Source organism: Vigna unguiculata, chromosome 5 (assembly GCF_004118075.2).
Source record: "Vigna unguiculata cultivar IT97K-499-35 chromosome 5, ASM411807v1, whole genome shotgun sequence".
NCBI classification, from domain to species: domain Eukaryota; kingdom Viridiplantae; phylum Streptophyta; class Magnoliopsida; order Fabales; family Fabaceae; genus Vigna; species Vigna unguiculata.
The window spans coordinates 9,654,175-9,669,059 of NC_040283.1; the positions used below are offsets into that span (position 1 = coordinate 9,654,175).

Sequence of the window (14,885 nt, forward strand, 5' to 3'; positions counted from 1 at the left end):
ATTTTTTTTTCTAACGATTTGGGCATGGTTTTTATTTAGGGGTCCAGAGTCAGTTCACTTAGTACCCAAAACCTCAATTCTAGTCCCTAACCTTATCATTTCGTCTCATTCATTGAAAACAATTCTCACTCTTCCTCTCAAGGCTGAAGTAGGAGTTGTGCTAGGACAATTGCAAAATCCTCCTTCCAGTTAGCAAACACAATCTTTCACCACGTAAGTTGAGCTCTAAAACTATGTCCTCGTTCTTCTCTCTTTGGTAGCTTAGTTCCACGCGAGTCTCAGCCGTGGTCTCATTCTTGTCTCCCATAGTTCTGTTTTTTAGCTTCTTAAATCTCTGGGTGCTCCTCCCTTAAGGGTTTCTTGCATCAGTTCTCAGTTTCGAGGTAAGGGAAGTTAGAGTTTTCATGTTTTTACAATACTATGCTTGTTTTAGCTTTGTTTTATGTTTGTGGTACTTGGATGATGTTTGTGACGGTCTGAAAATATATTGTATGTGTTTCTGGATGGATTTCAATTGTTGCATGTAGGAGTAGGAGAGAATCTGCTATTCTCGCCCAAACGAGAATCCTCTAGCCTAAGGAAGAATAGCAGAGAATTCCCCTTTGCCTCTGCGCGAGCTGTCACTTAAGCGAGGCATTTTGCCCAAGCGAGAACTCAAAATGATGCACTGCATCCTCTGTTCCAGTTCTTGCCCAAGCGAGGAGGTTCTAGCTTAAGCGAGGGGACCCTATCACTTGGGCGAGCCCTCTTAGCTTGAGCGAGAATGAGGCAGATTTATTGCAAACTCTGTGATTTCACTTATAGGTTGATTTACTTACTCTTAAAAGCATGAACTTGTGACTACGTATGTTTTATGTGATGATATTGTTATATGTTGTGCTTGGTATGAAATGAGACATGAATTGGCTAGTTGGGCATTAACATGGGATTATAATGCTTGAGATAAAATGTGGATTTGATGTGAGAAACATGGACATGGCATGAGTATACGTAATTCCATGAAACTCTTTGCGAGATTTCATGGTGGTGTGGTTAATGTATGTCTTGATATAAGAGATGTCTAGATAAAGAAAAGTATTTTGAACTCTGACAATCGTGTTCATACTCATATAGAGTAGAATGATTTATGTGGTGAGAGTAGCAGGAGGTCCTAGTCTCTGGCAGGATAATGACCTTAGATAATCATGGATTAACCTTGTGTATGGTTGGGTGATAACCCCTTGTGTCTAGACTCTACAGAGTTTAGAAACCAACGCATATTTCCTTTAGAATTCTATATCAAGTGCATAATTCAGATAATTGAGTTTGAGTCTTGCATTTTTTGCCTTCACATGCCTTGTGTGCTTATAGAAAAGCATGTTTAAAAATATGTTTGTATACTTATATGATGCAAATTATTTTCATCTCTAGCTTACCCTTTTTCTATTTGTGTCTGTGTTTCTGTTTGGTTTTTCCTTTTTACGATGATCACCAAATTCTTGGTGTGAGCCAATGTGGAGACTCTTGGTGATCGTGTTGTTGGTGGGGAAGCTGTTGTATAGTTAAGCTTCTTGGATCCTTTGTTGGTCATTGTTGAACATTTCTCCTTGTGTACTGTTATTTTGTAGTTTCTTGCTCTATGAGCAAATTGTCAATTTAATCTAATCTGTGTTTAGTATATGGTTAAAGCATTGTGATGTGCCTTTGGGGTATTTCTTTTCGTATCTTATGGATAACTATAATGATTAATTCTTATATACTTTATGTCGATGTTTTTTTTATACCATATATATGCAGCGTGTTCTATTTGTTAGAATTATTCTATTAAATTGTGACGTTACAATTTATAATTTATACATAAAATAATAAGTTTGGTAAACTATATTAAACTTTTTCATATTACTTTTTTTATTTGTCTTCAAAATACGTCGATGAATATTAATTTTTATTTGTCTTCAACGATTAATATTAATTTTGACGATTTAAAATATGTTAAAAAAATAAAAATATTTTTTAATGTTTTAAATATGTTAACAAAATTTAAACTGTGTGGTGGTACAATGTATGACATGATGTCATGGTCATAATTGCAACAATAAGGGACAAGCACCCAAATCTCCTAATGAAGGTGTAATTTTCAAATGTCGATCATCACCTACTCACCATTAAGAAATGAATAATATTACAAAAAATACAAAAATCCATACTAAAATAATGCAATAAAAAACTACAAGAAAGAATGTGTATATCTAAATGACATTATTAAATTAAATGAGATGAATACTATATAAAAAAATAATTAAGGTTATTAACTTATCAATAAAAAAACTTCTCATTTTTACAAACTTCACCAAAATTTTAATTTATTAATACCAATGCATTATCACATTTATTTTATATTGATAATTACAAATTTACTCTTTTAATATTTCATACAAAGCATTAAATTGTTAATAATAAATATAATAATAAAATTAATGATTTAATTTAGTTAACATATATCTAGATTACTAATACTAAATATTAATATTAAAAAATCATTTAAATAAATGTAAGACTTTTTTTTTCTCTTTTAAGCTTAATGGGCCTTGCTTTAGTGAGTAAGGGAGGGTCCAAGGTTAGTCCACCAACTTTTTATTTTCCAAAGGCAGGAAAACCTCTCATATCTGTTCTCACTCAGTCATTCCCTTTTTTTCGCTCTCTCACTAAAACGTTGCTCTCTCTCTCTCTCTCACTCTCTCTCTCTCTCTCTCTCTCTCTCTCTCTCCAACATAGGCTATGCTAGGGTTTGAGCAAGTTTCCCCTATGAAGTTGTGGTTGTCTGGAAAATATTGAGATGTTGTTTGGTTTCGAATGTCTAGTTGTTGCATGCGTGAACAGTGGCAAGAACTAAAGCGAGCACGTCTCGCCTAGGTGAGAATAGCAGAAGCTCGCCCTGGTTTTTCCTCGAACTCCCGCTCAAGCTTCCGTTTTGAGCGACGAGTTATCTCGCTTAAGCGAGAACTCGCAAAAACCTGTATGCAATCTCGCCCAAGCGAGAATATTTAGCTTAAGCGAGACCAGTTTAGCTTAAGCGAGACCAGTTTACTTCAAGCGAGACTAGTTTAGTTTAAGCGAGACCAGGTTAGCTTAAGTGAGAATTGCTACAGAATTTTAATTCCTTACTTTAACTTGTGGATTGATTCAATTACTCTTAAATGCATGAATCTGTGATTGTGTATGTTTCATGTGATATTGACTTGCTTGGTATGAAATGAAATAAGAATGGGTTGGTTGGTTGGTGGTACATTGGCATGAGATTATAATGCTTGAGATGGCATTTGGAATGTTATGCATAAAAGAGTTTCATGGGAAACTCTTGGTGATGGTGCGGTTAGTGTATACTTTGATATAGGAGATGTCTAGATTTAGGAATGTATCCTAAACTTTAATAATCATTCACACTCATATAAAATGGCAGGAGGTCCCAGTCTTTGGCAGGATAATGGCCTTAGGCAATCAGGATTTTAACCCTAGGGTGTGGTTGGGTGATAAACCCTTGTGTCTAGACTCAGCGGAGTTTAGAAACCAACACAAGCGCATACTTCCATTAGAATTATATATCAAGAGTATAATCTGGATATTTGAGTCAGAAGTTCTTGCATTTGTTAGCTATCACATGGTTTGGATGTTTATTGCTTCGTATGTTTATAATCTGATTTAACATTTACTTGCTCCATAATATGATTAAAAATCTTTTTCTTTAGCTTACCCTTTCTATTTGGTGTTTGTTTCTCTGTTTGGCTTTTCCTTTTTTGTGATGATCACCAAATCCTTGGAGTGAGTAGATGTGAAAATTCCTGGAGATCGTTCAGATGGTGGTGATACTGCTTTCAAGTTTAGGGGTGTTAGATATGGCTCTCTTTTTAGCAACTTTTAAGACATTGATGCCTACCTAGTTTCTTACTCTGTGAGCGATCCTTATGCCATTTATTTCTCTCAATTCTTGTTTGAGGCATTCTGTTGTGCCTTTAGGTATTCCTTTCCGTATACTTTCTGTTGGTGCTATATGTTATACGATAAACATGCTACGTATTATTTATTAAATTTATTCTAGTAAGTTGGGACGTTATAGTAAACACTTCCTACTTTATAATTCACTATATAATAGTTTTCCACAATAATTTAAATTTCATGCTAAAACTATTATCAAATGTGATTTAAATTGAAAATCATTCTAAAGTTTATAAATTCCTAATTTAAATCAACATTTCAAAGCTTGTATTTCAAAATGATTTTCATATTTTAATTATTTTAATGTTAGCATAATATTAAAACAATTATTAATTATTATTATTACTCAACAATTATATTGTTTTAAGAATTCTCATAAATTAAAATTAAATATTAGTAATAATTAATCATAGCCACTTCATCCTTATTAAAAGTAGTTAATTTATGTATAACTTTTTGAATTACCAAAAATATATTAAATATAATCTTCAATAGTATTAAAAGTTATTATTTCAAATTTATTAAATATAAAAAACAACCAACTCAAAAATCGTCTCAAATTTCCAGGATTGAAACAGAAAAACAAAAAAAACTAATATTCTGAAATCGACGTCAAAATCTCAATCTCTACTAGTGAATAGAAAAAAAAAAGCTTCATAGACAAAATTAGAGAGGATTAACTTGAATATTTGTTGTATTATATTTTTCGATTTATTGAAGAAAACATTTAGACTAAAATCTATCTCCAAAAAAAAAAAATTGTTCTTAAATGTTTTATTACATGTCAACAATATAGTTATTGCAGAACCTTTCTTATCTTCTTCATTACTCTATTTGATTATAATGTGCCCACTTTCTTCTTCCTATTTCCCCTTGTTGAAAATTTGATGAACCTTTTATAATCTTTTAGCAACTAAATACCAAATCTTAAAAGCTTTGAACTTGATGAACCATGTGACCAATTACATCAGATGTGACCTCATAACAGTATCAGCCTGCAGATCTCACATGGGTGAAACAAATAGCCTCCTCAAGGTGGTTAAATAAATTAGACCAATATTTCCATTTTCTACTATGTTTTTTAGAACACAACTCAATGCTTGAATAATTTACAACAAAATGAACAAAAAAAGTGAAAGTGTATGAGTTTCTTTTAACAAAAACTGTAAAAATTTGATAGAAATATGTTATTATTAATGAAAAAAAGGAAACCTTCGTTTTATAAGTGATACGATATCTCACCAATAATGACTTGTAATTTAACATCTCATCAAGAAATTGTCCATTAACCATGGTGTTTCTTATTATAAGATCCCACATCAGATATAAGGCATATGTTGAACATGCATCTCAAAATGCACATAAAGAACATGTCTACAAAAAAAATTTCAAGTACAATACTAAAACATTGAATAAATGACACCAATTTAGTTACTTTTGAAACTGTAAAATCTCCAGAATCACCTAGAGAGGAGCTGGTGTAGTTAACAACTACCACTGAGACCAAAATTCATAGGCAATTTTGTTTCCCATGTGAAAGAAATGAGGGTACCAATAGCAAGGATTTGCAGCTACTTCTTATACTGCTTTACCTCTTTAATCACTCCATCAGCAAGTGAGTCAACATCATTGTTCTTGCCAAAAAACTTTACAAATTCCATGTCAGGACTCATCAGATATCTGGAAAGAATTATCATATTATCAGATTAGTATTCATAATTCAACAAGAATCATACTTTACAAAAGCAATACAATACTGCAGATGCAGCAACTAAATATACAATTGCATACGCTCAGATAACAATGAAAATGCATAAGCATAATCAAAAAGAGAATCAATAGAGAAGGGTAACCAGGAAAACAAAATTATCCGGTTATATGAATACTAATTGTTATACAAAATAGCCAAAAGATCCTCTATCAGAATATGTTGACACTAACAACTGAAACAGACAGAAATTTACCAGAAATGTTGCATTTGGTCAAAAGTTAAAGAAACTTGTAATGCGTGAGTATAATAATTAATACTCTGTCATGATGAACATTAGGTCATTCACAACTTAATGGACATTATCTCCATAACCATTACTCTCATCTCATCCTTGCCACAAACATATTTCAAGGTGAGATCATCCACAAATTTCAATTTCAATTATCAAGATTCCAAATCTCAGGCAAATTACTAGGATATAGCACCAAGATAAATTGGGGAAACAGAATGTAGTATATATGAAGCACAAGTGATATTACATACATAACTATGGAGTGATCAACAAGATAATCTGAATTTTCCTCTGCTGTCTTCATGTAGTAAACACGATATGCACGGGCAACATTCTTGATCTCATCCGGGCTACCAGTTAATCCAATTAACTTTGGATGAAACTCTGAAAAGTATAAATTCACACAATAACCTTAAATTAAGTAACTAATATCTATCTAAAGAACCAGCCTCTTTCCAGAGGAAAAAAATACCCAACAGAGCACAAAAATAGACGCGAAGCACCTTTGACATATTCACCCACTTGTTCAACGGTATCCCTCTCAGGATCAACAGAGATAAAAACTGGAACAGTTTCTATTCCACCTTTCTCCTCTGCAGGGTATCAAAAGAAACATGGATACTATTACCATTATTATCACAAGAACAAAAGATATAAGATTCAAGAGCTGTAAAGTGTTTTCTTAACAGCCATAGGTAAACCAATGTGCCAACAGCAAAAAGCACTTGAAATTTCATTTAGTTACTATCCCATTGAACCTCAATGACTCAACCACACTATAGACATGTATCTCTCATGAATTTCATTATTTCAGATATCAATTGGGATTTTAATTATTTATTGACTGTGATAATAAAAATTAGAGCATATTTTGATCTGTAAAGTATGAAAATCAGCTCGACATACATACACTGATAAATCACCTTAAAAACTTACTTATTTTATCAACAGCAGCAGCTAACTTCTGTAGTTCTTCCGGACAGATATCTGGGCAGTGAGTAAAGCCAAAATATAACAAAGTCCACTTTCCCAAGAAATCCTTTTCAGTTACATGTTTTCCTTCATGGTTGATAAGGCGAAATGGGCCTCCAATTGCAGCTTTTCCTACAGAAGGACCCTGCTTAACTGTCTCCGTATTACTACGTATTTCTACAGCAACAAAAGTTGAATCAACAAACAGAAGAGCAAAACATCCACAGTACCTTAAAAAACAAATTGAAATGCAACAGGAAATGGAGCTATTTGATCTTATTTGTTTTCACGCTACCCTTGATACACAAATACGTGGTACTATAAACATTGTAACAAACTTCATCCACAAACTAGATTTAACCCCGCTAAGGTTCTATAAAAAAATACACAATGAAAAATGCCACACTTTTTTAACAACTCAAAAAATACATATCCACTCTTATATTATAAATTAAAATTTACAACTTGGAGAGTGAGATTCTATCTCTCCACTCTCTTAGTTAGAGATTCAGTACATTCTTTTCTTCCCTCATTGGACATACATGTCAGACACTATTCCAGCAATTAACCACAAGATTTATTTCTCAACCATCAAAATGTATACTTAGTTTTCTTTGCCCTCTATTGCTTTTTTATTTACTCTTTTTTATCTATAACTCTATTTCTAACTTATATTTCAATAACTTTTGTTAAAAGAATTCATCAACATAAAAGATAATCTTATATCATACTTTAAATCGTTTCATGCAAACCTAAAATATGATTTATATATTCAAATATGTTTATTTATTATAATTTTAATTTTAGTACAATTTACATATTACAAATATTTATTTATTATGAGTTTTAATTACATAAAATCAAACATTTATCTTGCACAGTGCTTAGACTAAAACACTGGTAAAAAAGGTAATGTAAACAAACAATAAATATGCAATTAACAAAGACACCACCACATGCATACCACAAAAAATACAACTCACCATAGTAATCTACCTTCAATATGTCGTTTCTTTTCCCTATCATAGTAGAACACCAATCCAGCTCCAGTGAGAACCAGTAAGACAAAACTCAACCAAGAGATAGGCTGCAAGGAAGAACACAACATGAGTTCAAAACTCCAGTCCCCATCACATAACATTCAAATTAATAATGTCCAAGGAACAAAAACCACATTGCCAGTAACAACAATTGTGTGTGTGTGTAAGTATATGTATATATGTATGTAGGTATACACACCCCTCCACGAACAGGTTTCCTAGCATAACTTTTCTGATCCTGTTCTCCTCCTCCTCCTCCTCTTAGCATAACATCTTTTGCAGAGTGATCTGAATCTGTGGCTGATTTTTCTCCACTGACATTAACAGCAGAAGAAGACAGAAACCTTTGACACAACCCTAACGACCCATTACCAAAACCTTGAATCCGAGCCTAAAATTTCAAAGGAAAAAGACACCCAATGAGAATTTGAACTGACCCAATTGAGACGGGAAAAAGAAGGACGAGAGATAGAATCAAAGCAATGAACTTTATGTGCAAAAACAAATATTATTTTCTTATGGATGACTAGCGATGAAAGGAAACCGAACCTGGTGCGGGTGATGGAGTAGTTGAAGATGAGGAGAGAAAGGAGTTGAAAGCGTGGCGGGCCTGCCATGCTGAAGAAGGTGTGAGAAGAGAAGACGCGTAGAATAGCGAAACTGGTTGGCCTTGGTAGATATCATGGACGCCATTAGAGCAAAACCTTAACCTTAAACCTTTGCAGAAAATGGGACAACAAGGGTTTATACTTTCATTTCTAGTTGGGAATTGATGTTTCGCTTGTTGAATTTTACAATAATAAGCATATCTTTATCTTTTTCTAATTTTTTTTATTATTAATTAAAAATTATTAAAAAATTTAATTTTGTAGGTGTATTTCCTATTTAATAAGCTTTACTCATAAATAACCTTTTAATTTTTAATAAACCATAAATAATATATTGAAAAATATGTGACTTGTGTATCTCATCATATAAATTGTGCTGAAACCTAAATGAAAAAATCACCCTACTAATTTGAGATATATATATAAATCAAGTTCAATTTTAATAAATTTTAAGAAATATTAGTTATCAACTAATAATAAATTATTTCTGTATCTTTTCAAACTTAATATTTCATTTTTGTGAAGAATAAATCAAGAATTAATAAAGAAAACTAAAAATAAAGTAATATTAAAAGTAGTGTAAGTCATGTTATAAAAGTATACAAGAATACAAATAACTAAATTTTTACATTCAATATTCAATAAATATTAGAAAAGTCTTACTGTTTAATTTTGTTATTCAATTAATGATATAATTGTTATTTTGTCTAAACTCTTTTTTCTTTTACTTGTCTTTAATAAAAAAATGTTAGATAACAAGTAAATTCATATATACATAAGATGGTAATGACGACACTTTATTAATCATTATTTATAAGTGATGTCCTGGAAACACCATAAGAGAATATGATGAATAAATACTCGGTTAATAAAAAATATAAAAATAAATAATTAATTAAAAAATATGCAAATTTTAAATAATTAAATAAGAAAAAAATTACAATGAATAATTTTTTTTAATATAGAATCAATTAAAAATATCATAAAAGTTTATAAATAATTTAAAAGGTTATATATATATATATATATATATATATATGTATATAAGATTTTTTTGTCCACATATTTTTTTTTTCAATTTCACTCTTAATATTGTTTTAAAAATTAATTATTTTATAAATAGTTTATCTTTAATAGTTATTAATAACTTCATTTGTGTTTAATAATTATTTTAAAAACTTTTTTTCTGTACATATTTTATTTTTTTAATTTTATTTATTATTTTAAAAATTAATTTTTTATAAATAATTTATCTTAAATTATTATTCTAAAAATTATTTGTAATATTTATTTTATTTAACGACAATTTTAAAAATTAATTACATCTTTTAAAATTAAATATCATTAATCTAAAATCAAACTTTTATAAAAATTAGAAAATACAAATACAGAATTACTGATGTACATGTGTTTTCATGAGGGTTAATAATACATATTTTATACAAATAAACTCTTACCAATAATAAATTACGGTTTATGATACATATTCTATATATATATATATATATATATATATATATATATATATATATATATATATATATATATATATATATATATATATATATATATATATATAAAGTGGTTATTCAGAAGAGTTTATTTTTATGAAGAATTTGAAATAGCTTCAAAAAAATGTTTTTGAGCAGAGAAATGATTTTGTTTAAAAGAAGTTAATTAATTAAAATAAAAATTTAAAACTTATCTAAAATGTAGCTCTTTAATTTTAGGTTAAAATACTCCTTTGGTCCATGTTTTTGTTGAAAAATCTCAAATAGGTCCTAAGATTTTTTTTAGTCTCAATTAGGTCCATATTTTTGAAATTGTGTAGATCCATTCCGTTAGTATAGAGTTAACGGTGTTAAAGATGTGTCACTAGGGATGGCAACGGGGCGGGGCGGGGACGGGTTTCGCTATCCCATACCCATCCCCGCATAAAAAATTCATCCCCATCCCCATACCCAAACCCAACGGGTATCAAACTTTTTTCCCATCCCCATCCCCACCGGGTAACGGGTATAATCTCGTACCCATACCCGTACCCGTGTTCTAACTACTTCAATATTAATTTTTATAAAAGAAAAAAAATTACGGTAAAGAAAACATAATATTATGAAATATTCAATATTAGGAGGATTTTCTTCGATGCCAAATACCTTAAAATAAATTATAATTGTTTACATTTTATATTAGAATACCAAATAAAATTTCATGTGAACCAAAACATTTGTTAAATTTGCAAACTACAACATTGATGAACTTAGTTGATAAAATTAAAAAATATTTCAAAAAAATATAAAAGGAAAACAAATATTTAAATTAAAATATATTTTAAATGTTTGTTTACTTCAATTTTTTAAATTCTAATGAATATCTTTTTTATACACTAATAAAAGTTATAATATATCACTTGATCAAAATGACACAAAGAATAAATAATAAACATAATAATAAAAGGAAAACAAATATTCAAATTAAAATATATTTTAAATGTTTGTTTACTTCAATTTTTTAAATTATAATGAATCTCTTTTTTATACACTAATAAAAGTTATAATACATCACTTGATCAAAATGACACAAAGAATAAATAATAAACATAATAATAAAATTTTGACATAGATTTTGTATCTTTTGAACTTCAATATATGTTGGATAGTGACAAAAAAATATTCATAGCAATTACATTAAATTTTTATATTGTAGTAAATAAAAGTTATTTATACAATTAAAGTGGAAAAAATTACAGTATGATTAATAGTGAGTTATAAAATAACAAATAATTAGATAGAATATATCGAAATATTATTCTACATGATGAAAATAAACAATAAATAAAAATATTAAAAGACTAACAAATGTGTGTTTTAGAAATAATTTGAGAGACTATCGAAAGAAATCGCACAAAGGAAATCAAATGTATAATTAAGGTATGATAAAATGAAAAATACCTTACAGAACTAATTATTAAATTATGTTTGAAGTGGTTAAAATTAAATAGAAATATCATTAGTGACCAAAAAATTTGTCATTAAATTACATATAAATTAGTATTTAAATTGGTCACTAAATCAATTACAGATTCGATCATTGAATCGGTCACTAATTTAGTCATTGATTCAGACAATAAATCAACTACTACCACCAATGACGAAAAATAGTGACTGATATGGGTTACTGACTAAATCAGTCACCATTTCATGTTTTTCTTGTAGTGAATTATCATATACTATTCCTAAATATCATTATATATATATATATATATATATATATATATATAAAATTTTAACCACTTCAAACAGAATTTAAAGTGAAAAAATTACATTATGATTAATAATGAGTTATAAAATAAAAAATAATTAGATAGAATATATCGAAATATTATTCTACATGATGAAAATAAAAAAAATAAATAAAAATATTAAAAAACTAACAAATGTGTGTTTTAGAAATAATTTGAGAGACTATCGAAAAAAATCACACAAAGGAAATCAAATGTATAACTAAGGTATGATAAGACGAAAAATATCTTAGAGAATTAAGAAAGCTTTTCAAATATTAACATATAATTAATGGTTGAAAAATAACGAAAATTATTTTAATGAAACAAAAGAGTTCTTCAAATTAAACAAAAATTAATAATAATAATAAGTAAAGAATTTTTTTTATATTATCTTAAATTGAGAGTATAAACATTCTCATGTGAAAGAAAAATTTATAATAAATAAAAATATTAAAAAATAATATAAATATTCAAATGTGAGGCATAATTTTTTTTAATTAACATACATCATTTTAACATAATTACATAAAGATTATGATAAGATAAAAAATATATTAGAGATGAGAATGAGTTTCATGACAAATGAAATAATTAAAAGAAAAAAAAATAGAAAAAAAAATATATATATATAGGGGTTACTTGATTAATTGTGAATATTTTAATAATTTAAACGAGAATGGAGATATGGCGGGGACGGGTATTATGGCGGGTATATGTACATCCCCATACCCATCCCCATACCCAACTGAAAAAGTCGGGGATTCCCCATACCCATACCCATACCCAGTCAATGCGGGGATTCCCCGTCAAAACGGGGACGGGTTCGGACAATACCCACGGGGACGGGTTTATTTGCCATCTCTATGTGTCACGTGTTAGCTCCACATTTTTTTGAATTTTTTTAAAAAAATTTTAATCTTTTTTTGAATTTTTTGAATTTTTTTTTGAAAATTATTCATGCCACGTGTCACGTCAATATTGTGCCACGTGTCAAGTTAGTAAGGTGACACGTGTCAAATCATTATCTGAATCTCAATTTGGTTCATATATTTGTTATTTTTATTATATTTCAGTCCATTTTTGTAAAATTTTTAAAATATATTTATTTTAACTTTTTACAAAATTGTTTTAAAATTTTATATTTAAATTTATAAAATTATTAATTTTAAACCAATTCTAACATTTGTATATAAATTATTTAAAACAATTTTGTAATAAGTTAAAATAAATATTTTAAAATTTTTAAACAAAATATAAAATAAACTTAATATTATTAAAATGTTTTAATAAAAATATCATTATAAAATTTATATAAAAGTTAAATTTGATCTCAATTTGGAAATGATGAAATTGAAAATTAAAAAAAAAATGGACTGAAATATAATTAAAATAACAAATATATGGACCAAATTGAGATTCAAACAATGACTTGACACGTGTCACCTTACTGACTTGACACGTGGCACAATATTGATATGACACGTGGCATGAATAATTTTCAAAACAAAAATTACAAAAATTCAAAAAAATTCAAAAAAATGAAAAGCTGACACGTGGCATATCCTTAACACCATTAACTCTATACTAATGGAATGAGCCTAATTGTTACACATTTTCAAAAATATGGACCTAATTGAGACTAAGAAAAATCTTAGGACCTATTTGAGATTTTTCAATAAAAACATAGACGAAGGAAGTATTTTAACCTTAATTTTACCCGAAGTACTATTTACCTTAACTTTGACTGAAATATTGTAGGCTTAAGTGCTACCATCATCAACTCAATGGAAAGGCATCATCATAGTTGATTTTTTTAACAACCCAAATTACTGTTCTTTCTCTCAATTTTGTTGGGTATCAGAGTACTAGCACAAGTACTCAACTAAAATACAAGATGAGAATAAAGGAACAAAAATAGATAATAGGCAACGAATATAATTTATTCAAGAAAAGGAAAAATTACATATCATTCTCTCTAATCCCAAGGAAAAAACAATGACAACCCCTCTCTTGGAAATAGAAGAAACTAATACAAGGAGAACCTTAAAGGAGAAACTAACATTCTCTCTTAGAGGAGAAACTACTATTCTCTCTTAATTTTTCTCTCAAGCAAATAAAGCAAAAAGGAATAGAAAAGGGAGAGACTTTGGGATGATTTCCTAAGGAAACACTGGACTCCTTTTATAACATTAAAAGTAAGCCCCAAAGTAAGTTCCCATCGATGTGGGACTTCTTTTCTCACAATCTCCCACTTGAAGATTTTGATGAAATTAATCAAATCTTCACACCATGCTTTATTCTCTGCCTTCATGTTACTTGTTCTTCTGATAAACTTCAGTAGGATCGAATCCACGTAGACTTTATCGACACATAATTCTGATCCTCTGAAACGCAATGCAACACATGAGGTTCCTTTTAAGGACCTCTTGTCAATACTTCAATGCTCTCCACCAAACCCGCCATGAACCTACTAACCACTCCCACTGCTTGTGCAATGTCTGGTCTTGTACACATCATAGCATTCATAAGGTTGTCCACCACCGATGCACTCGGTACTCGAGACTTCTCCATCCTCTCCGCTTCACTGCTAGGACTCATACGTGAGGAACAATTGATAGAAAGTGGGGTCGAAATTGGCTTGCAATCTTGCATGTTGAAGCGCCGCAAGATTATCAGTAAGTATTTCTTCTGAGAAAGCCAAACATTCCTATCTTTTTTGTCTCGGTGTATTTGCATCCCTGAAATCCTTGTTTGCTGGTTCCAAGTCCTTCTTCTCACACTCCCTACTAATTAGGCCTTCAATTCCTGGATTTGAACTTTGTTGGGGCCTACCTCCAACATGTCATCCACATACAACATCAATTGTCTAAACACCCAATCTGTTGTAACCGAGGCTTATGAAGGAATCAAATCTCTGGTACGAACACCTGAGCTCTCTTTAAACCGTACTGAGATTTGTTCAACCATGCAAACCAAGTTTTCTTGTTCTTTAACGCCTTCTGGTTGG

The 14,885-nt window shown here is 29.6% G+C and overlaps 1 protein-coding gene and 1 long non-coding RNA gene across 2 annotated transcripts; one reads left to right on the forward strand and one right to left on the reverse strand.

The window, feature by feature from the left end:
* The first annotated feature begins 109 nt into the window (after window positions 1-109).
* On the forward strand, window positions 110-1,181 carry LOC114183064. The gene is made up of 3 exons (XR_003604286.1): window positions 110-213; window positions 310-383; window positions 528-1,181. It is a non-coding gene; the product is annotated as an uncharacterized LOC114183064 (long non-coding RNA).
* A 4,046-nt stretch (window positions 1,182-5,227) lies between these two features.
* LOC114183861 (protein SCO1 homolog 1, mitochondrial) lies at window positions 5,228-8,756 on the reverse strand. Its single transcript, XM_028071020.1, has 7 exons — window positions 8,537-8,756; window positions 8,187-8,378; window positions 7,944-8,034; window positions 6,912-7,124; window positions 6,479-6,568; window positions 6,227-6,359; window positions 5,228-5,652 (listed from the first exon to the last, which is right to left on the reverse strand). Exons 1-7 carry the CDS (start codon window positions 8,678-8,680, stop codon window positions 5,544-5,546), a joined length of 972 nt encoding a protein of 323 aa, XP_027926821.1. The 5' UTR covers window positions 8,681-8,756; the 3' UTR covers window positions 5,228-5,543.
* Between the last annotated feature and the right edge of the window lie 6,129 nt (window positions 8,757-14,885).

Bases quoted from the DNA above. Each gene is read 5' to 3' on its own strand.
- LOC114183861 (XM_028071020.1), bottom strand. From the start codon at position 8,680: ATGGCGTCCATGATATCTACCAAGGCCAACCAGTTTCGCTATTCTACG. The intron at 8,035-8,186 runs GTGTGTATACCT...TCTTCCTTGCAG, and splicing joins GGAAACCTGTTCGTGGAGGG to CCTATCTCTTGGTTGAGTTT. The intron at 6,360-6,478 runs GTGCTTCGCGTC...TATACTTTTCAG, and splicing joins AGTGGGTGAATATGTCAAAG to AGTTTCATCCAAAGTTAATT.